A 26,991-nucleotide genomic window follows, 5' to 3' on the forward strand; every position below is an offset into this window, starting at 1 on the left:
CCATTTTCCTCCATCCTATTAATCTGGGTCTGGAAGCAGGTACAGTCACCTCCATGGCGATGTTACTATCCCAAAGGAAGGGGCGGTGGGGGGAGAAGAGCAAGGCGTTTTCCTGCAACAATAACAATTCACTTCACATTTTCATTAGGGCTTTTCATTCCAAAGAACTATGGAAAACAAAAGATGCTCCATCCACGGCTGGAATCCAACAACTTCTAGGGTGGTTGCTTTACAGTGAGAGCAACATTTCAAAAAAGTGTTTAGGACTCACAAGGAAGAACACCACTATATGATGATTGGTTTCCTATGCAAAACATACAGGAAGGCATAGTCCCTGCCCCAGCAAGTTTGTAATCCAAAATAAATCCAATTTAAATTACTGGGGGAGGTTTGTGTAAGTGGAATGCAATTATACAAGTTAGAATTTGGCAGGATGCAGGAACAAACGCCTCTACTCTTACAAAAAGTGGGATGGCATCTTTAGCAACCACAAGTGGCCAAGATGGGCCTTCATGTCTCATCTCATCCTAAACTAAAACACTCTAGCAGCCCAGTGCCCCTAGCACTATGCTGGTTCTGTACTAAGTCAGAATGAACAGTACTACCGCTCAATCACAATTGCCCCTTCCTGCAGCATGCGGATGTTCCTTAGAATTCTTCCCTCATATTGGCCTGGCCCAACTGAGCCCTATTTACTGGTAGTTGTAAGAGCTGAGAGGATTATGTGGCCAGGTCGGGTGGCTTCAGCCTGAGTTCAGACTGGGGATAGTCTGTATTAGCTGGGTTGTTAATGTACCTTCAGAGTCAAGTTACCCTTCACAAGTAGCTGAAAACAGTAACAAGCAGGAGAGAATCTTAAAAGGGAATCTGATTAGTTTTCAGCCAGCAGAGTACAACCGACTCCTGATATAGTTACTCTTCCTGGCCCATCATGTCATTTCTACTATAAGCACAAGCAACAATGCCTTGGTGTCCTGAAATAGACTTGGTGTTGTTCCACAATTCACATGCATGATGGGGAAGTAATCAATCATATAGAATGGCTTATACCGGACTACGAAGGGCCTGATTTTTAAAGCCAGCCTGCAATTTTGCACCTTGAATTGGCTGTGCATTGCAAAAATCTAGGTGCCATTAAGTGCAGATACAAAACTACTTAACAACACCTGGAAATCAGCTAAGTGTCAAAGCATTATCATTTGCACCAACACTTAATAATGCCCACAATCAGCAACAGATGCAAAACCGTGGGAGCAAAAGCCATAGTCCAGTTCTAAAAATCAGGCCTATAATGTGAATGGATCAAAAGTAGCATATATACAGCTAAGTATATCAATAACACACTATTTGAATATATACTTGCATTTAAAGAGCCGGAGCATTTAGTTAGTACAGTTTGGTTGCCAAAGCAGACTAGCCACCTATTTTAAATAGACTAAATATATCCTATAGATGATGGACCTTTAAGACTTCTGAACATTATACTCCAGCTCAGAGGTAGCTACTGTTCCAGCTGATCATAGAATATCAGGGTTGGAAGGGACCTCAGGAGGTCATCTAGTCCAACCTCCTGCTCAAAGCAAGACCAATCCCTAAACGGCTCCCTCAAGGATTGAATTCACAACCCTGGGTTTAGCAGGCCAATGCTCAAATCACTGAGCTATCCCTCCCCCCAATATTTAAAGGTATCAGGGTCCATGATAGTCACTGTTGGCAGTAACTTCTAACTTGCTATTTTCCCTTCTTCATTGCATCCCAAGTAGAGTGTGAACTTCCTGGCATGGAAGCAATCTGCCGGTCTTATCATGAAATATGGCTGAGAACAAAGTGCTTGTGCAAAATCCCCATAGGCATGAAAAACTGCAATGACTGCTGATAAGCAGAGCGGGGCAAACCTCAGCAGTAAATCTGAGTTACACAGATTTGTGGGAATCTTTTTTCCTCGTTTCTGAGCTGCTTCTCCTTGCACCTTCAGAGTTCTGAAAAGTCCAGAACTCAAAGTGAATCTCAGTTGAAACCACAACACTATAAACCAGCCCCAGTTCCAGTTGAAATTTAGCCTTAGGAGGTTCACAAACCCTACTGAACCTTTCAAGCAACATGGCCTTGTTAATTTGTAACAAAACCTAAAATCAGCTGAATTTTGTGGGGCTTAAGGCTTCAGAAGGGAAGTTTCTGACAGCTCTGTTATCATGTGCAATGAAATAAGCCCCTCTGGCCAATGTGTCTAGAAGAAGCAGGTTTCAGAGTAACAGCCAAGCAGGCAATTGCGAGGTACGATTTGGTGATAGAAAGTCCAGAACTCCCCACCTCTGCAACTGCACGGAGTGCCACCGTCTCTAAGATGCCTCACATCAACACTGCCAGCCCTGCATCACATTCTCATCCTCCTAAATCGCTTCATCACAAATTTTTCAAAACCACAAACCTGAAAAAGAAAAAAAAAAAATGATTCCCTTCCACAATGTTGAATGTGAGGAAAGAGTTTTGATATTCCTACCTTAAATATGGGCTTGGCAGTGTTAATCCAGACGCTAAGGGGCTAATTATCTCACAATGGTTGCAAATGGATTAAGTTTTCTCTACACTACAGTCTTCAACTCCTCTACTGGAATTGCACTGTTGGTGAATTACAGCTATGAGGTTTGCTAGGATGACCACAGCTCGTGTGGTTTAATGTGGGTCATACACAGCCTTCTTGGTTGCTTGACACCTTGTTTAGTCATTCACTCCAATGCAAAAATTAGAGTGAAGTAAGTGCAAACCATGAGCAGTCTAATTTAGAGTTTCTTTTACGCCCACTTGCCACTTCTAGTAGCATGGAATTGATGGCTGTGAAATTCTCTATACAGCTTAAGGTATCTTCTTTAGTAACCAAAGGTCACAGAAATGAAACTCTTTCTTTTAAGTAAAGACTTTCTAGACTGTTGTTACTAAGGAAATGGGTAAATCCGCTCAAACACCACAAGAACGTATACGAACCTTTGGTCAAAACCTGCCTAGAGGTTTGGCCTGCGCCACAAAATTCAGGTCTCCATCACAACCTTCAACACCCCTAAAACTGAGGTTTTTCAGATTTAGAGTCTTTGTTTGCCCCATAACAGAAATAGGGGAAATTTGGAGCCAGACTCAAGTTCTGATTATGAAACCACCACTCACCAAAACATTCAGAGAGATGCATACATACTGTTTTACTTTGGGGGCATCTTTTTGCAAAATCAGATCCAAACTCTTCTTTTGGGTAACTTTCCCCCTCCCGTTACCGCTCATGTTTGTTGTATCCCTCTGTACTTCCTGTTTTGGGCAGGAAGTAGAAATGGAAATATCAAAATACCCTGAAAAATACTCTTTTCATGGTATTTTTATCCCAGCCAGAAGTAGGAAACATTAAATCCCATGAAGAAAATCTAATGTTGCAGATTCCGGAGCTCTGAACAAGCATCCAGGCTTCAAGATTCATATTCAAACCTCCAGATCAGCTAGGGGGCAGCTATCACTGTTAATTAGCTATGTTGCACCTCCTAAAATGTGGTGTTTGACAGTCACTGAGAAAAATGCAAATAGTTTACATCAGTTTTGGTTCTCCGCCATTTGAGTTTGAAAAGCTAATGCCATCTAGCACAAACGTTACTAACGGATGACAGTATGACAGAACTGAAGAACACAACTATAAAATTGTGCAATTGTTTTGGGACCCAGATTCTGGCCAGCCCTTATGTATAAAGAATGTCTCCAGTTTGTGTGGCCCACATCAGGATCAAGTAATATTCCAGTCCCTGTCCTTGGGGACACAGGGCACCATGGCTCTATACCCCCGAGGCCTCCTCCAGTGGATCTAGCTCTCTGAAAAAGGGGCAGGAATTTGCACATAATAAAGAGATGTAGCAGATGGCAATCTGGCTCTGCACTCCCAGGAACTATCAGAGAGAGAATGCCTCCCACTGCTTCCTCTAGGGCAATATGGACCTGCATCCTTACTATGAGCATATCTGAACCCCCAATAAGATAACAACATTAACATTTTAAAAATGTAAATGGCCTCCAAAAGCGTTTGCATGGTCACATTTTACACGTGTATGTCTTTTTCTTATATAGGCTCCTCTTACCCTCCCCTCCATCCTGATTTTTCACATTTGCTGTCTGGCTGTGCCCCTACCTAACTCTTGAGATAGCTTCCTAGCAAATGAGTTATTTTGCTGCAGTACATAAATCCTGAAACAGCTAAAATTCAAAAGCTTCATGTCCTCAAAAAACCACCCCAAAATCTACAGTTGTATAGAGTGATCAGGGAACAAGTAATGTTAGCTGGATGGAAAATGTTTGCAATGCTCTTTGGTGTATTCAGTTCCCTGATCCCCCAGTGTTTTGCAGTCGTGGTTGGCCTATAATTTTCAGGCATTTTTGGAAACGACGATGAATCATAGCATTTCTAGATCTCAAAGGAAAAAGTGCAGGCCTACAGTAGTGTTTCCTAGTTAAATATATGTTTGCAGTTCACCATGAAGTGCTGGGTTTAATGAGCAGCTGCAATTTACTTATCTTTTGGATGGATCATTTTAAACGCATGTTGGAAAGTGCCTTTCACCGAACTGCCCATTAGAAGTGAACTACAAAGTAAATGGATTGTGTAGGAAGTATTTCTTATCTTACCCCTGGAATACCGTGACTGCTGGGGCTTCTTAGATGAAGAGTTTTTAATGTTTACGGGGTTTGGGGGTGTTTTTTCTTTTGTTTGTTTTTGGTTTTTTTACTAAAATGACAAACGTGTTTTCTTATTTTCTCCCTGCCAGTGAAAAGACTAAATAATGATAGATTTAAACAACAACATTCCCAGGGGGTGTGTTTTATGGATGGAAACAAATGGATGCTGATTTACAGAACTGACATTTTAAATAACAGCTTCGATTTAATGTGCAAGCCATTTTACTCCTGGGTATTTAATGTTGTTGGACATACCTATACTGCATATAATGAGACAAGTAGATGATAACTTATTCATTTATAGATGGTTCTCTAAGGCTGTCATTGGCACATTGGCAGAGATGTAGAAGACTATTCAAAGATCCAACAATGTTTGGACCGTAATTATTTGTTAAATGCTTATTCCTGGAGCGTGCTGTGCACTCTTGCCAGGTGCTAAACATCCTCAACCAATGGGAGTTGAGGACACTCAGCACCTTGCAGAATATAGCCCTAAGTGCCAGCTACATGTTGGCATTTCACCCCAGTGAAATACTACGGGGATGCCATTTTTTTTGTTTGTTTTCCATTCCATTCAGAATAATCCAGGCTTTAGTGGCCCTTAATGATGAATGTCCTGAAGGGCTGACGTGTTTCGCCTTTGGACTGATTACTGATCAGGTCTCCATTTCCACTGTGTGAGTAGAACCCACCCTTCTCACAACTGGAGTGTGGTTTGATGAAGCATGGAGCAGCATGTGGCTTCATTTTGGAAAAGGCTCTGAACAGAATAGAAACCTTGGCAGCATAGTCTGGAGGGATAAGTGTAGGGTCAGGAGGTTCTGAGTTCTAAGCTCAGCAGTCTCTACTCCCACTGAGGTCCATACCAAATGCAGTATGTAAATATGCCGTCAAAGCCACTACACTATTATTATTAGCATCCTGTTAAATAACGGTTGTTTCACTGATCCAGCTGCATGTTTAAAAAACTACCAACATCAGCTATTAATTTCCAGGCCACCTAGCCTATCTGATTACCTCTACATGTACTTGTTTGTACCAAACCACCAACTAAATAAAAGGCAAATGTTCTAGTTATTAGAAAGTTGCCACTTCTCTTCCATAGGTGGGCGAGCGGTAAAGCTGCCAGCATTAAGAACTTGCTTTCATTGTGCAGTTGTTAACCTGGAATGCTCTCTGTGATGGCCCCCAAGACAGACATGTACTTCAGATGAGAACATGAGATCTCTTTTTCTACCTGAAGAGTCTTTTAAGTAATAGCTATTATCCTTGTGACTCATGCACAGTTAAACCGCCTTCACTACCAAGAGAAAGAGCAGATGATCATCTGCTGTTGGATTCGGCAGGATCAATCAAGTTCAAAGTGATACGTACAATGTAGTGACAACAGCAGACTTCAACGATGCTCACAAGTTCCATCTGATAAGTGTTTTGATGCTTCTCCAAGGCTTATATGACCCTTTGGGGCTGTAAAATTCATCTAGTCAACTTGCAGAAACAGGTTTCTTCTTGAAATTGCCAGTATGATTGGTTTTAGGATGAGGCTGGAAACACAATGAGAACAAGCCTTCTGCATTGTGCTTTGGGAATGTCTGCTTCTAGAATCGTACAAAAGAAAACAAAACAGCAGCAAATAACCAAACAACTTTGGGGGGGGGGATGGGGGGGAAGGAGGTTTGTGTTTGCTTCCAGTTTTGGGTGAAGGATCATTTTGGGGCAGAGGGAATGTGTGTCTTATTTAATCTAAACCGATTGCCCATCCCCTATTCCAGCCTCTATATTAGTTTTTCTCCCTCACTCCAAAACAGCTTGGTTAGGGCCATTTCTTGATTAGTGAAGTCAGGGTCAACTCTTTCCAGCTGGATTGAATTAAGCCTCTTCCACTTGTTCATCCCCTCAAGCCATGCCCCTTTTTCTCTAGCCTCTCTTCTCCTCATGCTTATATGGCTGCCAGGCTTGCTTCCTTTCACCCCCAGCCAAAGTGTAGCTCCAGGAGGAGCTCATTAATTCACACTAACGATGGGGAATTACTGAATATGGCAAATTAGTGAGGCTTGATCTAGCCATTATTGGTGAACTGACGTAGGAAGCCAAGTTGAGCCCCTAAATGAATGAACACAATAAAAAAGGAAACGATAATACATCAGACCAAACATATTGTGCTCGTTTTGTTTTGACAGTTATAGTTTAGTCTTAATTATTTATGGTGACACTTCATGATGTGCTAGCAAATAAACTGTAGTAAAAGCAAAGTCTTTGTAATATGACAATTCATTACAGGCTCTCAGTTATTAAGTCTTTGCTGAGCATGGGGGAAAGACAGAGGTTTTCATGTGGATAAAGTGTGGACCAGTGAGGTTCCACTGAGCATTTATTTAGCTATTTAAAAGAGATTTAAAAGAGACTCTTTTAAATAGCTAAATAAGAGTTACATATTAAATACAAAAGCTGGTCTTTTGTTTAGTGGGACTCAGGAGGATGGATCAGTTCCCATCTCTGCCACAGATTTTGTATGGGGCCTTGAGCAAGTCACTTAGCCTCTCGGTAACTGAGTTCCACATCTGTGCAACAAGAATAATGGTATTCCTTTCTCCCTGCACTTCGTCTGCCTCATCTATTCAGATTGTATGGTGTTTTTTTTTTTTTTTTTTTATGGCAAGGACAGTACCAACCTCAATGGCCACCTAATCTTAGCTGGGGCCTCTTGGTGCTACCATAGAACAAATACATGATCTTTCATTAGAGTGAAGGCAACAGGTGCACAATTAATTATTTCTAATGTTTTCTCTCAACTTCTAAGGGGTGTGACTTAACTTCCAGTCCATTAGAGAAAACCCTAACAGCACAAAGTCAGAGAACTGCATGGAGTGACTAACATCATTTTGTTCCAATACACGCCCAAAAACACCCTTGGAAACCCATGATCTTGTGATGGTGTGTAGTAACTTCAGTTCCAATTCTGCAGGTGCCAAATTTACTATCAAGTTAATGTGTTTAACTCTAATAATAAGTAAATAGAGATTCATGAATTATAATTAACAAATATACATTGGGGGGTCTAGTCTCCTGTTCTTCCCATTAACAGAAGTTACGCACAGAGGAATCATAGAATTGTAGGGCTGGGAGGGACTTTGACAGGCCATCTCGCCCAGCCCCCTGCACTGAGGCAGAACCAAGTATACCTAGAATCTTCCTTTATGTCTTGCCTCCAGGAGGAAGAACGCCAATCACCTCTGGCCTTTGGCTAAGATACAATGTGTTATCAATTGAGAAGCAATGGGGTGAGAATAAGACTGCAGTGCAGGAAGTCCTGCATTCTCATCTGACCTCTGCCACTGCGTGGACTTGGGCAAGTCCCTTGGGACTAGGATCTGCATTGGTCTTACTCAGTTGCACAGAGTAGGGGGCAAGTAGAAAGGAGCCTCCAAGCCCCATTGTGCAGCCCATATAAGAGCCAGGCAAATGTCCAGTCCCTCTGCTCAGAGGAATTCAAGCAGTGCCTTCTCTCTACTTCTTCAGAGGCACATGGCACCCAAAAGGGAGGAGCAGCAAGGAGGTGAATCCTATGCACCAGACACTGAAGCTGGCTTGCCATATCCAGGAGGAGGCTACTAAGGTGCCCCTCTTAAGAGGGCATTCAGGAAGGTTGTGCACTGAGAGGTCTGGGAAATGTTCTACTTCTCCGAGGCAGAGCAGCACATGCTGCTTTCTCTTGGGTGAGGCAGCTCAGCAATACCATTCACTATGGGCTGCACCATGAGTTATTATTATTGATCTGTCTTCTGCAGGAAAGTATTCTGGGAAATAGTCTTTTCCTCACCTCCGACCATCCCAGGAGCTTACAATCACACAACGTAGTATATAGAGCACTGTACGGGGATGTCAGAGTCTCATGACTCCCTTTAACATCACCAGCATAGGTGGCACTCAATTATTCTCTCAGTGCATAACACTGTATTATTGTTTCAGTGCTTTCAATGAAGCTAAGTTTTTCCAGGCAGCAGAGTTTCATGTCAGCCTCGCTTTTTACCCTCCCAAGGCCCTTCCAATAACAAGACGCCCTGCCTATAGAATGGGGAAAACACTCTGCTTTGGGGAAAGAATGAAACAGAACTAAGGGGATAGCTGGTGTGAGTGTGGGCAGAGGTGCCCTCTGGAATGAATCAAATTGGGAAACAAATACATTACAGTATTCTCCTAGAGTCCCCCCCAAAACCCATGTCAGGCTTCACTTGCTTATAATGCTAAAGTTAGATGCCACTTACCATAGATTGTTCAGAACTTCAAGTAGGATTATCTTTTGTTTTGTGCATTTTTGAGGAGCACTGAAATGGCTAACAGTTTGACCTATAAAGTGCAACATTGGGCTTCAGAGTGAACATTTCATATCATGAGTAAGAACAGGCCACACCTCTCTCAGAGCTATCATTTCAGGCATAGATTTGGCCAGGTATCACTGAATCCATACACATTGCAAAGATTTTCATAAACATCAGTGCTAGAGACATGACAAACAAAAACAAGACCCCTGAAGTTTACTGTTTAGATTGTGAAGCATAAGACACAGCTGTGAGAGAAAGGCGGAGCTAGCAACCTGTCTGGCTAAGCTGGCCCAGTCTGACCTAGCATATGTGAGGAGGAAACGGGTCATGCTCTGCTGTGCCCACCAAGGGCCCATTACTTTTGTAGCAATGGGACAGACATAAGAGTGGCTGCTGTTTCTCGCTACGGCATTCTTGATCTTTCCCTCTCTGGGCTAGGAACCTGTGGCTCTACTTTGAATAGTTTTGTTTGCCTGCGTACTGTTCCAGCTACCTTTTAGCAACATCAGATGTACATGCCTTTAGATTTTCCTTGGAACCAGGGCAAAACATACGGTCTAACTTCAAAGAAAACACCAAGTAACATACAGTATCAGACCTGAGTTAGCACAATTCTTTCCAAAGCTGGAGTAAAAGGGAGAAAGAAAGAGGACTCAATACTGGTTATTGGTTGTTTAACTCTTTTATTTTTTTTTTTTAATAGCAAGAAGATTATTTTGATCAGCTACATTTTTTAAAAAGAAAAGTGGACAAGAGCCTGATGAAAAGCCCATTGAAATGAATGGGAGTGTTTCCACGGATTTCATTGAGCTTAATCATCAGTCCGTTAAATACACATGACATGAAGGGGCCTTTCTGATTGAAACAAACATCACTGATAGTGTCAAGAGTCAGACAAGCATGTGTTGTACAAACCCATCCCATGCACTTCTGCCAATGTACAGATTTGACCTGTAATGTTTTTTAATCTACAGGTCTCAGCCCAAGCCAAACTGATACAGAGAGAGTGGCAAAGGGTGGGTGAATACTGCCAAAAAAAGTTAAATGGCCCAAATAGCCATTTGCAATGTTTAAACACGTTCACTTCAGCTATATTTGCACCATTTTTTATATTCACTTTCCACAAATATTCTGTTGTGTGAGTTTACTGCCAGGAATGGCCATGGAAATAGCAAACTGTTAAGCAGATGTTATGGAATCTTTATAGAAAGCAAATTTTCAAAATATAAATAGTAGCATTTGGACTCAAAACACGACTATATACCAGTACCTACCCAATCGGAGAGCAGAAAGAATACTGTTTAACACGTGTCCTGTCAAATGTACTCACCACAGCTAGAAGTGTGAATATCCAATACTTGCAATTAACTGCTCATGAATAATCAACATACCAAAAATTATTTGTGGAAATTATTTAGCAAAAACTTCTGAATGAGAGCAATGGTGGTAAGCTCTTCCTGGACTATTTCTGAAAGGAGAGAGGCAAATATCATCAAATAAACTGTTCACAATGAACTATTCACCTGCTCAAATATTCCTGAATTCTGCTATAGTTTTCTGACATGGGGACTTAAGCACCATCTTCAATAAGCTGAGAACCAAGATAAAAAAAGAAAAAAAGATGTTCAAACACGATTCTAGCTTGGTTTCTAGCACATCTTGGCAGGGTTCCCTGCCCCCAAGAAAGGTGCAAGGAGCAAGCATTAACTCACTGAATCCCCAAGGTCCCTGGTCTAATTATTTGCATTTTAAGTAACGTTACATAAGGAAACAAGACTATCTGTAAATCACAAGCCTGGCATATCCTATCCCAGTATATTATGACCTTAGTTCAAAACCCTTCACATTAGAGATCATGTTCCACTTGACTCTTCATTTCAGTTATTTTCTGTTGCTCCTTCAACAGAGACAAACTGAAAATAAAAGAGGTTGCAGAATCCTGACAGCAAAAGTGCTGAGGGAGCATTTTCACAAAACGAATAATAAAGAAGGAAAAAAGCTTAAAGATCTTGCAGAGATTGTCCCAAGCAGCCTTATGTAAACGAGAAGCCTCTCTCCCGCCGGTCACTTGCAAAAGGGTTGCAATACATACATTAAAAAGAACAGGAGGACTTGTGGCACCTCAGAGACTAACCAATTTATTTGAGCATAAACTTTCGGGAGCTACAGCTCACTTCATCGGATGCATTCTAAGGTGCCACAAGACCTCCTTTTCTTTTTGCGAATACAGACTAACCAATAAATACATTGCAAGTCTGCATGCTCCAAGTGCTGTGTGGCGTTCTGCTTTGTGAATCTTCAGAGTGATTAGATCACTGTCGGTTCCTACCACTTGTAATTCAAGAAACAGGAGCGGCAAGGACCTCAGTGTTTACAGTTCCAGACTGCTATTTTCTAACACCGGACACTGATTGTGCTTAGCACCTCTGAAAATTTAGATGCAGGTGGGGGCCTGAGAAACTTGGTTCAAAAAGCTCAGTGATAGGGAGCTAAAATAGCTCACTTCTACCTTCAAATAAAAGTCAAACAGAATGTGAGCTCTGGGGGGCAGGGAGTGTTTTCATTACATGCCCGTTCAGTACCCATAAAATGGAAATTACCTCTGCTAGGGCTTCGAGGTTCTACCAGAATACAAATATAATTATAGCTGTTGAAAAGCTCTCCCACAGAAACACATGTACCTTGATTTTCCAAGACTTGTCCTTTACATGCTTCTTCCACTGGGGAGAGGTGTACGTTTAATTACAAAAAGGGCTTCTTGAGTGTAATCTGTTTCCAGTTCAATTCCTTTACTGGGTAAATCCCTTAAACGCGTTGTCATTCCTTATTTATTGATTGCAGGTATTTGGGGTTTAATTGAGCAAGTCGGTCGTGGCCCAGGGCAGGAGTGGCGCTACATGAGCAATTAAATCTGATTAGCCAGAGCCCTTTAAGACCCAGCTGGGTGATTGATAACCGAGACCAGCATTCCTCAATTGACTCGCTACATCAAAAAGGAAAAAGGCTTAGTCGAGAAATGCACGGGTCCAACATGAAAAATAGCAATGCAGTTGGGCAGATTAGACTTGTAAAGGAGCTGAACTAAAGGAGAAAGAGAGAGAACAAACCCGATCAGCCCATAAAACAAACCTCGAGGTGTCTTCTCCTTTAAAGGGGGGGGGAGCCCTCGCTGTAATTTTCAAGTAAATGACCAGGTTAAAGTGAAACTGAAATATACAAAGAACGAGGTTAGGCAGAGTCTGTTTAGCTGTGTCTTTAACACCCATCATCCCCTGGGAACTGAACTCCATCCATAAAGCTGTCGTCTGTTTGTTAGTGCGTTTGTCTGCTCCATCATTAGATCTTTTGCCCGGTAGTTTAAGAAAATAAACTGGCTGAAAGAACAGAAGTGAGCAACCACCATTTATCAAAGTGATGAATGTGCAGCTTCCATGTCCCCCTCTTTGTGAGAGCCATTGTCAGGCAGGAGAAGTTATTGATTTTCTAGGGGAGTGTGTGTTTAGACACAGTTCTTTGGCACCTTTGGCTCCTGGTCAATTTCCTCATCGCTTCCTAGTAAATTTCTGAAAGTTCAGCTTGTCAGTAGTGGTTAATAAGGGGAAAGACCTCGTGCCTTCTGCCCTTCCTCATGCCCACACGTTCTCTTTCTCACCAGTGGTAACAGGACACTAGATAGAAGATTTTTTTTTAAATGGCAAACGTTGGAACAGAAAGTGATTTAATTCAGCAACAGCGCTCCTTTATAAATTGCTGGTCTGGTTAAAGCAGCTTTAGTGTTTTTCATTCCAAAACGAATGAGTTAATGTAACCCTTTTAGCGCCAGAGTTTAAGTCTCAGCCCTATATTTTAAACATCTTGGGACAGATCCCGAGCTGGTGTAAATTGTCCAGGCCAGGCTATGTGATCATTTAGACGGGAAATTCCCTTATGCCAGATATAATTTAACCCTGCAGTGTATACTGATTGGTGTTGCCTACATCCTCTCCTCTAATAAATAGGGACAGGGGAATTCAAGGGAAAAATCAGACTAAAAAGTGTATATCATGGATAAGACTTGATCCATCTAGGAAGGGGGATTTCAATCTTATTCTTTTATAAGGAACAATTTGCCCTGTTGTTGGGGAGGTTTGTTTTCTTTAAAAACTGGAAAAGCATAAAAATATAGCAACTCACCATTATTTTTCTATACTTTGCAAAGGTGAATCGGCTTCCCCACGCATGATTCTGATGTTGCACAGTGTCTCGTTTTCTTTTGGGCACCACTTAGGCCCCAGGAGATGTGGAGAGAGCACGCCTCCTGTATGTGCTGACTTTACACAAGGATCAAAACAGCATGAAAGCAGAAATCATTGGGGAAGGGAGGAGGGCGGCAGCAGGAGCTGGACTTCTAAAACCCTTCCGCCCCATAGGCTTTAATATTAAAAAACCCCTAGGAGTCTCAGACACTGTATTAATTAGTGCAACCACCCATGCAAAGTTGGGTTTGGAGCAGCATTCTTTGCCCTGTGTGAAACAGCAACCCTCATAAACAATTGTTAACTTGGCCTATTGCCTCTGGTAAATTACACAGCATTAAAAAATAATGCTTTTCATATTAGGCAGTAATTAAAGGTTGGGACAGCTTTTAAACAAGAGGGGGAGGGGGAATCAAAGAAAATATAAAAATGTTCTTTCAAGAGTTATGGGAGGCTAATAAAGTATGTCTGTTACAGTGCACCACTTCGCCCCCAGCTACAGCCAAACTGGAGCCGCTGCAATTGCCTCTCAATAAGATAATGATATTCCTTTCTCTGCTATTAAAAGGCTCCCAGTGCAAACTTAAAATGATTTATTTAATTTAAGAAATTATGAGGTGTAACTTCAAAGCGTAAGCCGTTAGTAATGGAAAACACCAGGTTGTTTAAAATTATAATAATAATTGTTTGGAATACAGTGACATCAAAGTGCTTTCATCACCAAATAAAATATGGCACAGACCCCCAAATCCAGTGGAGTTTATTGAGTAGACTTTTTTGAGTGTTTTTATTATTTCCTTATCAAGAGACATTATTTTAGCAGCTCCTTTTCTCAGCTTTGATGTTTTGACAGTCTTAAATTAATTGTATTGCCTTTTGGGGGGAGGGGCTGGAGGTGGAAGATTATTCTGACTGCTTATTTTTCATTATGACTTTTTTGTTTTTGTTTTCGAGGACCAGTATGTTATTTAACACAGCACCTTGATAGCGCAGTTGGATTGGACTGGCCATTACAAGTCATTAAAAAAAAATATCTGTTTTCAAGCAATGCATTACACGTCTGGGAAAATATTTCTACTTAAAACAAACTTTGAATTGAACTCTGGCATAATCAGTTTAATAAAATGGGCAGCACATATTTTAAGGAACATGTTTTTTTTTTTCCCCTTTACGAGATTCTTGCTTATTCAACTCAAAACATAGCACTCTAAAAAATACATACAGAACACTTGCCAGAAAGACCTGACTTGACAGTGAGGTCGTCACAGAACGTTTTAATTTCCTTGAACAGTCTTATAAAACATTAATCGAACATATATTTTTGAGTCTCTCTCCTTCCCAAGCAGAGCAGAATTATTCCAACCCCCTTTTAAAATGGTAGTATTTTAAAAATACGTTGCAGTTGCAGCTTTATAGACCGGTATTTCCACTAAAACAGCAGGGACAGAATTGCTGTGGTGTTAAAGAGAGTGAAATATAAGGGGATGGAAAGATTTTTATTCCTTTCCTACAACTAGCTGAGAACTGCAGCACGTTCGTAGCCAAATGCCTTATGTAAGAGGGTGGGAAACACGCATCGAGGTGGGGAGGAGGGAAATTATTTATATTGTGGTGCTGACATCGAAAGCGAACATAAATTATATTGTAATCCACCCCTTTTGATTTCCGAATGCGAATGTGTGATGTATAGGCTTCTTGAGCATCTTAGTATATTTCAGTTGTAAATGTCACTTCATTCGATATTTTTTGGTACCCTGATCTATAAATGTAGTGAAATAAATCTCATCATCTGCTCTAGGGATGATGGGAGAAAAAACTCACAGCCATGACTTTTTGTAGGGGGAATTTCTGCACCCAAATTGTAAGCGTTGGGATTGATTGATATGGGTTAACTTTGTTTTTAAAAAGTAACCCAGATAGATGCGCCTTCGCCTTTAAATGATTGTTTGTTATTAACAATGTGCAGGATGGGAACAATCCCGCCTTGATTTTGTCCTGTTGAGAGGAAAGTTTTTAAGGGATATGTTAGTCTGGAGGTGAAGGAGGGGGGCATAAATCAGAGATGAGTACAAAAGATAGATTAGGGAAAGAAATGATAACTTTACTGCCATAAAGAATCTCTAAAACTTAAGCCTGATTCTCATTTCATTGGTGTAACTCAATTCACTTCAAAGGAGTTACTCCTGATATACCAAGTGTAAGTGAGCTCAGAATTAGCCCCCTCAAATGCTAGGACCTTATTTTCTTGGTTGCTCAGTGCTTCTTCCAACAGCTGAACTGCCCCGGTAGGGAAAAAGAAAACAACAAGAAGTTTATTCTCGAATTTGGAGTTTTGAGCAAATGTTGCAAGTGTTCACTTGGCAAGGTTCCTCTTTACTCTGACCCATGAGGGTGGGGAGGACTATGCTTTCTCGATTGTGTCTTTTTTTCTTGTTTGCCACTGTGTTTCCATTTCTGCAAAATGCTTGCTTTGTGCGTGTTTGTGCGCGTATATAGGATCCAGAACTCCAATGCAAACATATACAATTCCCACCAGCTATATAGAATTTATTCTGAAAATTAAAATGGATGTATATCGAGAGAGGGAGAGAGAGAGAGAGAGAGTATACACGTGGTTCAGAAATACAATACATTGGGACAAATACACATTATCGCTCTCCATAGCTATATTATATGTGTCTGTATATACCAGGTATATGTGTGTATACTTTAAAATGCATAATCCAGACGTGCACTATGATAGCAAGATATATATATTCAGTCCTTTCAGGACAGAAATGTGGGCCTAATGGAGTCTAATTTGATTCGTTTTGTGATCCTGAAATTCTTTCTATAATAGCTGTTATTTTATCCTGAAAACAGGCCACGCTTTTACTCTCCTTAAATGAAAATCATCGGTGACTTCCCCTCTCCCTCCTCTCCCAGCTCTTTGTCGTCACAGAGCAGGTGGCCAATACTGCAAATATTAACTAGTTTAAGCTAAAAGGAACACATGCTTTATAACCTGTAGCGTAATTCCCTAAACGCCCCCTCTTTACATAACGCACAGTGCCTTGGGAGTAAGAAGACAAGGAGAGGGTCTGTCAGATTTTGTTCTGAGTACCACCATGTCAGCCCGAAAAAAACGCCTTCCGTTTGAACGGCTGTGTAGTGATGTCGTTACGATCGGAATCGGGCCCTTGGGTTCCAGTGTAGGTATTTAGCTAGCGTGTTTTTTCTCTTCTCCAACAAAAAAAAAAAAAAATTGAACCTGGTTGGGGCCCGATCCTGACGTTCCTCCTGGCTGTCAAGGCAGGATCCGGTTCTTTCTCACCATCTCTCGTGCCAGCCCGTTCTGAGCTGTTTGCTCAGCCAACTAAAATAATTTGGAGCCCGATCCCATAATCAGTCGCTTGAGCAACGTTTACTCACGAGCTTAAGGGCTTGCGGGATAAGGCGAGCAACAGAGCGGAGGGTTGAAATAAAACTTCTGGACGGTGACCCGTTGACTAATAGATGCCCGGTAGTAACAACTCGCCCCTAATAAAATGCAGGCAAGCCAGGGAAATTCCAAGGGTTGGCAAGGAAATGTGACAACATGAAATACAGACTCCATGTGCCTATGGCGTGGGTAATGAATTCCGTGTCAGAAACCGCGTTCCCTATAACTGTTTATGTCAACAAATCCAATGGTGAATTAAAGACCCAGACGGGTTCCGTTGCTTTGCCGGCCTGCCTCTCAGTCCAGCACGCTGGAATTTCAAGGATCGGGATAATTTATAAGGTAGCATTTTTATGTTTGTTATTTATTGTTCCAATTACCGTTCACTTAACAAAAAGCAACCGGAACAGTTGCCAGCTCGCTGGTTTCTACTCATCGCACCTGCTTTGTGTCAGAAAATACTTCGAGAGCAATTTAACTTTGCATTAGAGTAACTCATTAAAGACACACCTCTTGCGAACGGGGCGGGGGCTTGCCTCGCATTTAATGACAGCGTTCTGATTTCCCAGACGTCTTGTAATTGATTCGGTTACAGATCTGCCCGCAGGGCAGCTCCCATTAGGCCGGTGATGAGCAAAGCTTGACACCTCCCTCTAATAAAACAGAATACTCAATTACATTGGCCTTTCTGGAGGCTTTAATTTGAACACGTGAATAGTGGGCGCAGGGTGAATTGCCCATTCCCCAGCTCGCTCTTAGGGAGTGTCACACGCCGTCTTTGCTTTGTCATAATAAGGGAGCACCCATGTTTTGGAGGCTTTTCCTTCAACACCCTTGTGTACTGCCATAAATCTGTAGCCCTTTTAAGGATCTCTCGTAACACACGCAAAGCTCCGGTGCTCAAAGAGTTTCCAGTGAAACGATTTAGACATAATCCCTGACACTGATGATTTATGCTGAAGGTTCAAAATACTGCTGCTTTATTTATAACCCTCCCAACCCAGTTAAAAAAACATTCAGGAACGTTTGGGGGCTGTGTAGGGCGCGGGGGCTGGGGGGAAGCTCCTGCAGTTAGAGAGAGAGAGAGAAGCGGTTGTCTCAAGTTTTTATGTGGCAGTAAATGCTAATTTGAAAAGTCTGCATTGGAGATTGTATTCCTCCAGCTTTATCCCTTGCATTGGGACGGGGGGAGGGCTAAGGCCTCGGGGTCTGATCCAAAGTCTACCGAATTCAATGCGAGGCGTTCCACTGAGATGTATAGATAAGACCCTTGATCCTGAAACCCTAATTCAGGTAAAACTCCCACTAGCTAGAGCGCGGGGTCCTGATTCCACCATCAGGATTTAGTATTATAATTTGGTTTCAGTGACATAATTTAGGCACCTAGGCATTTTAGACCTTTGTACCCTTCGTTTTGCAACCGAGGTCTTGGCCACTTCCTAGCAAGAGCCACGCTCCCTCACCTCCCACGGCTCGAGTCCTAAATGCACTGAATGAGCCAGGGAGCCAAGAGCCACCAAGAAGGTTGTTTAAAACTTGCGGGGCTCTATTGTCCCATCCATATTCAAGATGAACTCTCTCTGCAGCAAGAAAATGAGGACGTGTGGCACCTTAGAGACTAACAAATTTATTTGGGCATAAGCTTTCGTGAGCTACAGCTCACTTCATCGGATGCAGAGTCCTGCTTACAAAATGATGGGCTGGTATTTCCTAGCGTAAATAGTCGATTTCCCCAAAGGTGGAGAAGAGCTCTCAGGCCGGGACCAACGGAGAAACCCATCTGTTTACATTTTTAAAATTTTAAACAGTCATTGCTAGGTAATGGGCATGTCCCTGTCCTTTTCTTTTTAAGTAGAAAAGGAAATATATTGCTTCGGGTCCCAGTGCTCTCTATATTACCTATCGCGAATGCAGGATCGTTCCCTAGCCAAGGAGAAGAACAAATTCCAGGGCAAAATGCAGAAGCATCACTGTGGAGGACAGGCCCTCCCAACTATCTCAGCTGTTTAATATAACATTGTATTTTATCTTAGGAAAGACATAGGGTAGACAGGTTTCAGAGTGGTAGCCGTGTTAGTCTGTATCCGCAGAAAGAAGGAAGAGTCCTTGTGGCACCTTAGAGACTAGCAAATTTATTTGAGCATAAGCTTTCCTGGGCTAAAGCCCACTTCATCAGATGCATGCAATCTCCATGTAATAATCTCCAGGACAGGGGAGCCAACTAGTCAATTTCAGGAACTAAGGGGTCACACACTACCTGTTCCGATGAAGTGAGAGGTGGATGCTCTGCTTACTTATGGGTGATCATTTCAGTGAAGATGGGGTAAATGCATTAAAATGTGTACTAGACTATTTCAACCCTTCCCTGATGTGTGTATCTTTTAGATCCACACCCTTCAAACCTTCCCTATCACTGACTACAATGGGAGAATTGACTGGGTTGATGCTCATCTGCCCCTGGGTGGACATCTTTAGGAACTCTACTGGAGTCATAATTGAACAGAGATGCCAGTATGAGGGGAATGGGGACCAAGTGCTAACCAAAATGATCTAAATATTATGTAAAATGACTGTTGTAAAGAGCACATAGGAAGAGTTATTAAAAACAAGGGCAACTCACAGGTTAGGCTTTCCGTTGTGAATTTTTGGCTCTCAATTTCAACTCTGTGTGCTGCACATCTGGCTTTTTTTCACTTTAAGATTTATGGGGTGGGGGTGGGGGTGGGGAGAGCGAATAATAAAGGCAACCTAAAGAGGAGTTCTGATTACTTCTTTGATCATTACCCAGGACAGACAACCAGAGCGAAAAATTATCTTTAAATAACTCCAAACACTGACAAACCCAGACACAATTAAACAAGGTTGGTTTTTTTTTTAATTTAATTCGAAAGAGATAAGAAATAATAAATCTTCAATAAAATATATAAAATTGTACAAGACATCCCTTTCAAAGGGACTTTAATATAATGGGAGTGGAGACAGGTGGGGGACTGAACTACAGTGGAAGACAACACATCCTGGAGTAGGTCAAAACTTTGTGGCTCTTTTTTTTTCTTCTCTCTCTTCACAACATGCTTTTAAAAAAATGCATCCAGGAGAAGTTCTGCCTTCAGCTAGCTGCATTCTCTATAGTAACTTTACCACAAAGTTTAGCGCTAGTAATAATAATAATAATAAAACAATAATGATTATAAGCCTGGGCTCTATCCTGTCATTGGTTTGTAAGCAGAACTCCCCCAGTGAAATTCAGGAAAGGAGATCAGTTTGCAGAGCAGTGGCATCCTATTGTCCCATATGTTTCTTTTTGGTACCTGAATCTATTGGTGGTTTCAAGAAATGCTTAAGTATGATTCACGATATTGGCATTCTTTACAAGGTGATTTTTTCAAAAAGCACAAATTATTGCAAATAAAAAACAACTCTGCATTATGGTTTGATAGTCCTTGCACACTCTGGAAAAAAAAAAGCCCACCTTTTTTCTCCATATGTCTATAGTATGCTTCCACCCCGGCCGCTTCGAATAGCATCATAGAACCAAGCGTACGTACACCTGGCTGTAGATGAAATTAATAAACACGCAAAGCAGGAAGGGATAAAGACAAAACTCTTTGCCTAGAGCCCTCTCTGTGCATCCCTCCTCCCCCACAGTGCTTTGAAAAAAATGTTTAAGCGAGTTCTACAAAAAAAAAAAAAAAGGGAAAATAAATGATCCGATAATGGGATGGGTAAAGTTATTATAGACTTTACTCATTTGGGGGCCCGATCCTGCGGTCCGGGTATGCTCTTTGTTGCTTTGGTGCAGGGTGGCCCCATTTGAAAATGCAGGAACTTGCTGCCTTTGGCCTCAGTCTGACTCTACTGGGGCCTACTTCCTATTTACAGTGATTCTCTGTCTTCTAGGGTTTGTTTTAAAAACAAAACTCGATGATACCTTTAACCGCCCAAATATTAAGTGACAAAACTTAAGCTTCAGTTTAGGGAAGGAACCACTCCTACTTTAAAACAGGTCTTGGGGCTCCTCTAGGAAGGGGATAAGGAAACTATGCCTTGAAAATACAGGATTTATTGTTTACCGATTCCTTTGTCTCATGTGCAGTATATAAAGAGAACTATATTTATTTAATTGTATATGTTTTTATATTTTTCTTTTAGGATCAGAGTCTGAGTGCTCAGATCAAGTTGAGAGGAGACCCTCGCTGCATTCCCAACCTGTAGCATACAGGCTGCTTTACTTTTCTAATGCAAACTCCTATACACTTGGCATGGCACATAGAAGCCGGCAGAAACAATGACCAGAACTTGTTTTCTAGTGCGTTCTCGGATTGGACAAGATCCGCCAGGAAGTCTATAGAGCCGTTGCTTTCCTTTGGATCTTCTTAAGATAAGTGGTACATGCTATATCCGACAGGAGTAGCATAGAGTCCTACAGGTGGGATGGGAAGCACAGGTCTGTGAAAAGGATAAGATGGTCCATACAGTGAGGCCGCCTGGATGGGAGAGTTGATGGGGAAAGGTAGACTGAACCCAGAAGGCAGCATGGGCTTTGCTGCCATTTTTAGCTTCTCTAACTCGGCCTCCTGCAGTCTCTTGGCCTTGGCCCTCCGGTTCTGGAACCAGATTTTGACCTGGGTCTCTGTGAGGTTGAGAGAGCTGGAGAATTCTGCTCTTTCTGCGATGGACAGATATTGTTTCTGGCGGAATTTGCGCTCCAAAGCCAGCAGCTGGGAAGTGGTGAAAGGGGTTCTGGGCTTCCTATTAGTCTTGTGCTTCCTCAGTGTGCATGCTGTGGGACTCAGGTGTCCTGGAAGGAAAGAAAAGGCCAGTTAAAAAAAAGAGGAGGAGGAGGAATGCTTAAGAAAAGAAAGGGGGAAGAAAACGAAGCTTGAAAGTATGTTTGGGATTTGTTTCATTCACACCCTCCTGGAGAGAACCCCCACATCTGAAGTACTAAGAACATGACTTATAAGCAGTGCTTGAACTCATTGCTGTCTGGGTCCTGGGCTGTTTACACAGCACAAGTAGAGACATCCCGGCCCCATTTCACACAAGGCAGGTAGAGAATCCCCATTCCCCTATAAGCCTTTACGTGACAAAAACAACAAAAAGTAAACAGCATGTGAGGACATCAGGGGGTCAGACCACATCAATGCAGAGTACCGTGCAAATGTCTTAATAGCTTGGGTGAACAAGAATTCCTAGGACCCTCTGTGTACAACGAAGTGTAACGTGTTATAAAAGAAATACGTTCTGAGAAGTAAAGTGTCTGGCAAGGGACAGAAATAAATCCACCATCATCACCACTCTCCAGGAATTTTTCCATTAGGAACAACATCTTGGGCCAAATCCTGCAGTCCTAGTAGGCGTTTTGCCGGAGAGCCATAGAATGGGATCTGATAATATTCTTTGTGTTTGCTGACACCTCTACCTGCCTCCACTGAAATCGGCGGCGGGGGGGAGAGGGGGAGGATCGGGCAGTTTTATTACCTTTTCTTTTAGATTATTCCCAGCCCCTCTCACTCTGCTCCCCTCATCCCCCCACCATAAAATGAAAGAGAAGCACAGGAAGGAAAGAACGCGAGCCCTTTTTCAACATGTAGCTTTTATGACATAGGCTAACTAAAAAACCCGTATAACTGCATCATCTCTGGCCAATACAAGGATGTGGAATTTGTTACCTATCGTGTTCCATTGTAATCCGGGCCACAGCATTTACATTGTTATGTTAAGGAGGATCACTGATTTTTCTTAGAAGACTTTGCATTTCAGTAGTAACCTTCTGGGTTGAAAAGAATGACTAAAATGTGAGCAAGTGGGAAACCTGGGACGCTTAATTGGCTCTAATTCGAAGTCTTGAACAGGCAGCTCGTTCTTCAGTGCGATATCGAAAATGACAACCTGCCCTAAATGGCTGGTGCGTTCTAGACACGTTTTTGGCTCTATTTCATACACATTTGTCAGTATCCGTACACTCCATTTGTTAATATATTTTTCTTTTGCCTCTTTCAACTTTTTCAAAGGACGTTTTGAATTTTAAAATAGCCTGGCCAACGAGTTTGGAATGCGTGTGTTGCAAAACAACCCCCAGAACGGTTCACCGTTTGAAAACGAAAAAGTAGAGCAAGGAAAGGATTGCCCAGAATAAAAGCAAACCTTAAATTCTTAATCCCTATTCTGTTTACTGAAGAGAAGAGTATTTTCTAATGCAAAACAACGTGTGGTTAATACATTGGGGGCGTTTTCATAACTATGCAGCCAGTGTGGGTATTTCGTGCAGTCCTAGAACTTCCTAAAACACAGTGAACATAGAATTGCTACGCTTTTAATACACTCCATTATGCCGCATTTTAAAATGAAATTATGATTAGATGTTCCTATGAATTTGCTTCTCAGGAAAGATCTCCAAAGGCATGGTTAGACGAGGGGCTTCAGACTTACGCCTTTTCCCTCCTTACACAAAGCATGTGAAGACTAAAAAGGGAGCTGGAGGGTTTATCTCGAAATTGCAAGCACAGAAAAGGAGATAGTTTTATTCCACTGAAATCAAAAGCAAATCTTCAAATGACATCAGGAACTGGCCCAACAAGTCAAGATTTCTGACACGTGTGTGTGTGTGTGTGTGTGCGGGGAGACTTTTGACCTCGTAATAAGTACTTATTTTTGAATAAAATCCCAATCAAAGGTTTACTGCCAAATACCTGCAAACTTTAACCTATGTATCTTTCACCATTTCGGCATCCTTTCAAATAAGTCACCTGAGTGTAGAGCAGTGAGAATAAACAGAGCGCTAGAACACATCTCACTATCTTTACTGTGGACAGTCTACAGTATTTGGTGAAATGGCTTATTTTAAAGGTATCACTTGTGCTTTTCACTAGATTTTCTGGCAAATCCTTGACACAGTCACCTGACTGCATAATCCTACCTGTGTCAAAGAAACCAACCATGTAGTTTAAGCTACTCCTCTCTGGTCCCACTGATCACTCCCTGGACCAAACATAACTTTTCAAATAACCTATTTTAAATGTCAAGAGTGTGCAGGATGATGATCTATATCATCTCTTGTAAGAATCCAGACAAAGTCACTGACCTACACACAACCCTCTAAGACTTATCTAGTGTCGGAAGTCAACAGTTATTTGACAGGGATAATAGAGGAAGGGAGAGGAAGGGAACCCTCACTAATAAGGGTAGCAAGCTCCAATTTTCATGATGTCTTAAGCCTTCTTTTACCAAAACCTAGGACCAGACACTAGGACCCTCGTGCAGGCAAAATTTCCACCGAAATAGTGAATTCCGTGAAGAGCCATGAATACTTCTAAATCCCAGCATATACTTTCCGTGACATGTTAAAGTTGTAGAATGTTGTGACCTCTGGATTATTGGCAATTTTTAATAGAATTAGGAAAAAAGCGGGGAGCTCAGTGACCCTATGATCGTGGAAAAGAGATATGTGGAGTAGTGTCTAGGTAAAAATGTTTGGCCTTGTCTATTTCTAGGTCATAATGTGTTGGAAGCTGTGTGCTATAACTAGTAAAATATAGAAAGAACACCCCCCCCCAAAAAAAGCGTTTGGTTTAGGGTATTTTCATACCCTTCCCTAGCAAACCTGGGGTACATCGAGATTGGGAGACTTTTCTGCACAAGAATGAAGCAAGATTATTAGGGTTTTTTTTTTTTTTTTTTTTTTGCCTTTTACACTGTTCTGTCTGTTGTCACACAATCTCTTCAGAACGTCCCAGACATCACATTAATTTGGGGGCTCAAAGAGAATTGAAGGAAGGAACATACACAGGTACTGGAAAAGTTAGCACCGTAGCTTTGCTAAAACTTTCTTTTCGTGATACTAGATTACAAACTGAACGCCTTCAAGATAGTTAGACTGAGCAGGTCATATCTGTCGGTGAAGCAGTTATTAGATCAAAGCAAAGCAGCCCTTTTTAATTTTTAAACGCAAGCTCGACATGTCTTGATCGAGGTATTGTTACAGGTGCGTAACACCATTGGCTGCTCTCTGTGAGGGAAACTATGGAGCTGCGTGGCCATTTAAAATATATTTTTGTCATACCAGGTCAACCAGATTCCTGAAGTTAAAAAGGGGCCGAAACACTGGCTCTTGAAAGGCGGGATGGGATCTAAGCGGGCTAGCTGCGAAGTTCAATGGCGAAATGCACGAGTGTCCACACACGGTTGTGTAGCTACACATGGAATTCCGCTCTGAAGCACTCGCCCCACCCAAGGCAGCGGCAGGCATGCTACTGGCGTGCATTACTCGCCTGTGGATCGTGGGCCATTGAATGGGGTGGAAACACCTCTAGTGAGAGGATCCCGCAGACATGACAGTGTCCTCCCCAGTTTCACACACGTTAGGGCAGGCACTTAGCGCAGCCAGCTCGGATGGGTTCATTCATGCGCACAGTGGAGGAGCCAGTATCCCCCATAACAACACTGGAATTCTCCTGGGAAGCGACGCTCGGTCCAGTGCAGTTTGCGACCTCATTCTAAAAATCTCTCCTGACAAATGCGCGGTGTCTGGGAAACTGCTGCGGGACTCCGGCTCTTCACTTACACAGGGCCACACAGCGTCTAGCCAGCCACCCTCCATCCACATCTTACCGCTCAAAGACTCCTTCTTGGACGTGAAGGAATAGATTAAACCAGGAAGCAGCAGCCAGTTCCTAAAGGCAGAGTCAGCGCCCTCCCTGGAAGCTAGGCGGACACAGATCTGGTTTCATGCCCCAATACAGACCCTTCTCCCACGCGCACGACTCAGCCCCCAGACGCAGCATTTGTTAACTCGGACAGCCCCCATCTGTTCTATTTAGCCCCGCTCGTGTCAGAGCCCCAGCGCCGGGCAGCACTCACTTGGTGGAGGGGAATATCTCCCGGCCTCTTGAATCCAGGAGCTGCCGTCTTCGGAATTCTCCGATTTGACCGACGAGGTTTCCAAAGTTTTTGTAAGCCCCCCGGGGCTGTGAGCTTCACTGGAGCCGTGCCCTGGCAGCAGCAGGTTCCGGGAGGTGCCCAGGCCAGCTCCTTCCATGCCTCCCCCGCCGGGGGTGACGGGAACCTCTTTGGAGGGCTTTTTGTCGGACATGAGCGCTTCCACGCTGAAAGGCAAACTGGAGACTTTGATTTTGTGATGATCCTCGGCACCAGCTGCTGCGCCCTCTTCATCCGAGGAGAAAACCTCCTTCGTCTTGGAAGGAGAAGACATCGCTGCGCACCCCCGCAGATCCCTGTGCACTGCGCCTGGCACACACAGACACACACACACAGCTCTGCTTGTGTGTCCCTCCGACTCCGTGCGGCTCCTGCTACTCACTGCTCAGGGACCCGCCAGCTCCAGCCACTCAGCAATTCCCCCTCCCCCCGCTTCTTTTTTTGGGTGCTCAGTTGTTTCCTCCTTTGGGAAGTTGAGTCAACTCAGCTAGCCAATCAGAGCAGCCCTGGGGGATGACGTCAAGGTAACACTCTTGTGATTGGTTCTGAGTGGCTTCTCCCCCCCCCGCCCTTTCAAAAAAATAAATGGGGAGTTAATGACATGGGCAGCAAACGGAGCTGTGTTATTAAGGAGCCTTCCAGGGCTATAATCATGCCAAAGCAGGAAAAGTCAGTTGGGTAATTAAGGCAGGTTAATTTAAGAGGATTCTAAGATTCCAGATTTTTCTCTTTTAAGCCCCCCTCCCTCCTTTTAAACACTCATTTTCTCTAGCTTGTGGCATAACCGTCACCCACGTCCAATCCCATCCCAGGCGTTTGTGCCTGACACGGAAACATGTGACATCTGAACCCCGACAGTCACCGCCGCTTTCACCTGTGGCTCGGGCAGGGCACCAGCGATCCTCGTCTTATTGGTGAATTTCTGCTATGTAGTCTCTTGTCCAAACGCACCCACGAGACTACGGTAAATTGCACGTGCCTCACCCCTTTTCTGCTGCTCTTCCAGCGCCTCCGAACCCTTCCCAACACGCTTTGGAAAGTTAAAAGAATAATTTGATTTGCAAATACACGCAGTTCCGTTCGGATCCAATGCCAGTGCGGTCCGAAGGGGTAACCATTTGTGCAGCGTTCCCGTACCTCAGAGGGGAGAATTCCGTATAGTTGGCAAGAACAAATACATCAATATATGATCTTTATAGCTGGAATATTTTTTCCGCTACAAATGCACTTTTGCTCTATTTCTTAGTGCACACACGCCAGTTAAAACCTCCCTACAAAGGTGGGATTTTTAACGATTATTTTGCGCACATAAATGGCACACGCCCAATAATGATGACTAAATGTGGTTCTAATGAGCATGGGACCTGATTCT

General features: G+C 42.7%; 1 protein-coding gene across 1 annotated transcript; it reads right to left on the bottom strand.

Moving 5' to 3' along the window:
* Positions 1-19,541: 19,541 nt before the first annotated feature.
* MSX2 (msh homeobox 2) lies at positions 19,542-26,071 on the bottom strand. The gene is made up of 2 exons (XM_084636216.1): positions 25,542-26,071; positions 19,542-21,480 (listed from the first exon to the last, which is right to left on the bottom strand). The coding sequence occupies exons 1-2, from the start codon at positions 25,891-25,893 to the stop codon at positions 21,056-21,058; spliced, it is 777 nt and encodes a 258-aa protein (XP_084492342.1). The 5' UTR covers positions 25,894-26,071; the 3' UTR covers positions 19,542-21,055.
* Positions 26,072-26,991: the final 920 nt, after the last annotated feature.

Source organism: Lepidochelys olivacea, assembly GCF_965140295.1.
Source record: "Lepidochelys olivacea isolate rLepOli2 genome assembly, chromosome: 8".
Classification (NCBI taxonomy): Eukaryota; Metazoa; Chordata; order Testudines; family Cheloniidae; genus Lepidochelys; species Lepidochelys olivacea.

Coding starts and splice junctions, on each gene's coding strand:
- MSX2 (XM_084636216.1), bottom strand. CDS start 25,893: ATGTCTTCTCCTTCCAAGACGAAGGAGGTTTTCTCCTCGGATGAAGAG. Junction 21,481..25,541: donor GAGATATTCCCCTCCACCAA/GTGAGTGCTGCC, acceptor CTTTCCTTCCAG/GACACCTGAGTCCCACAGCA.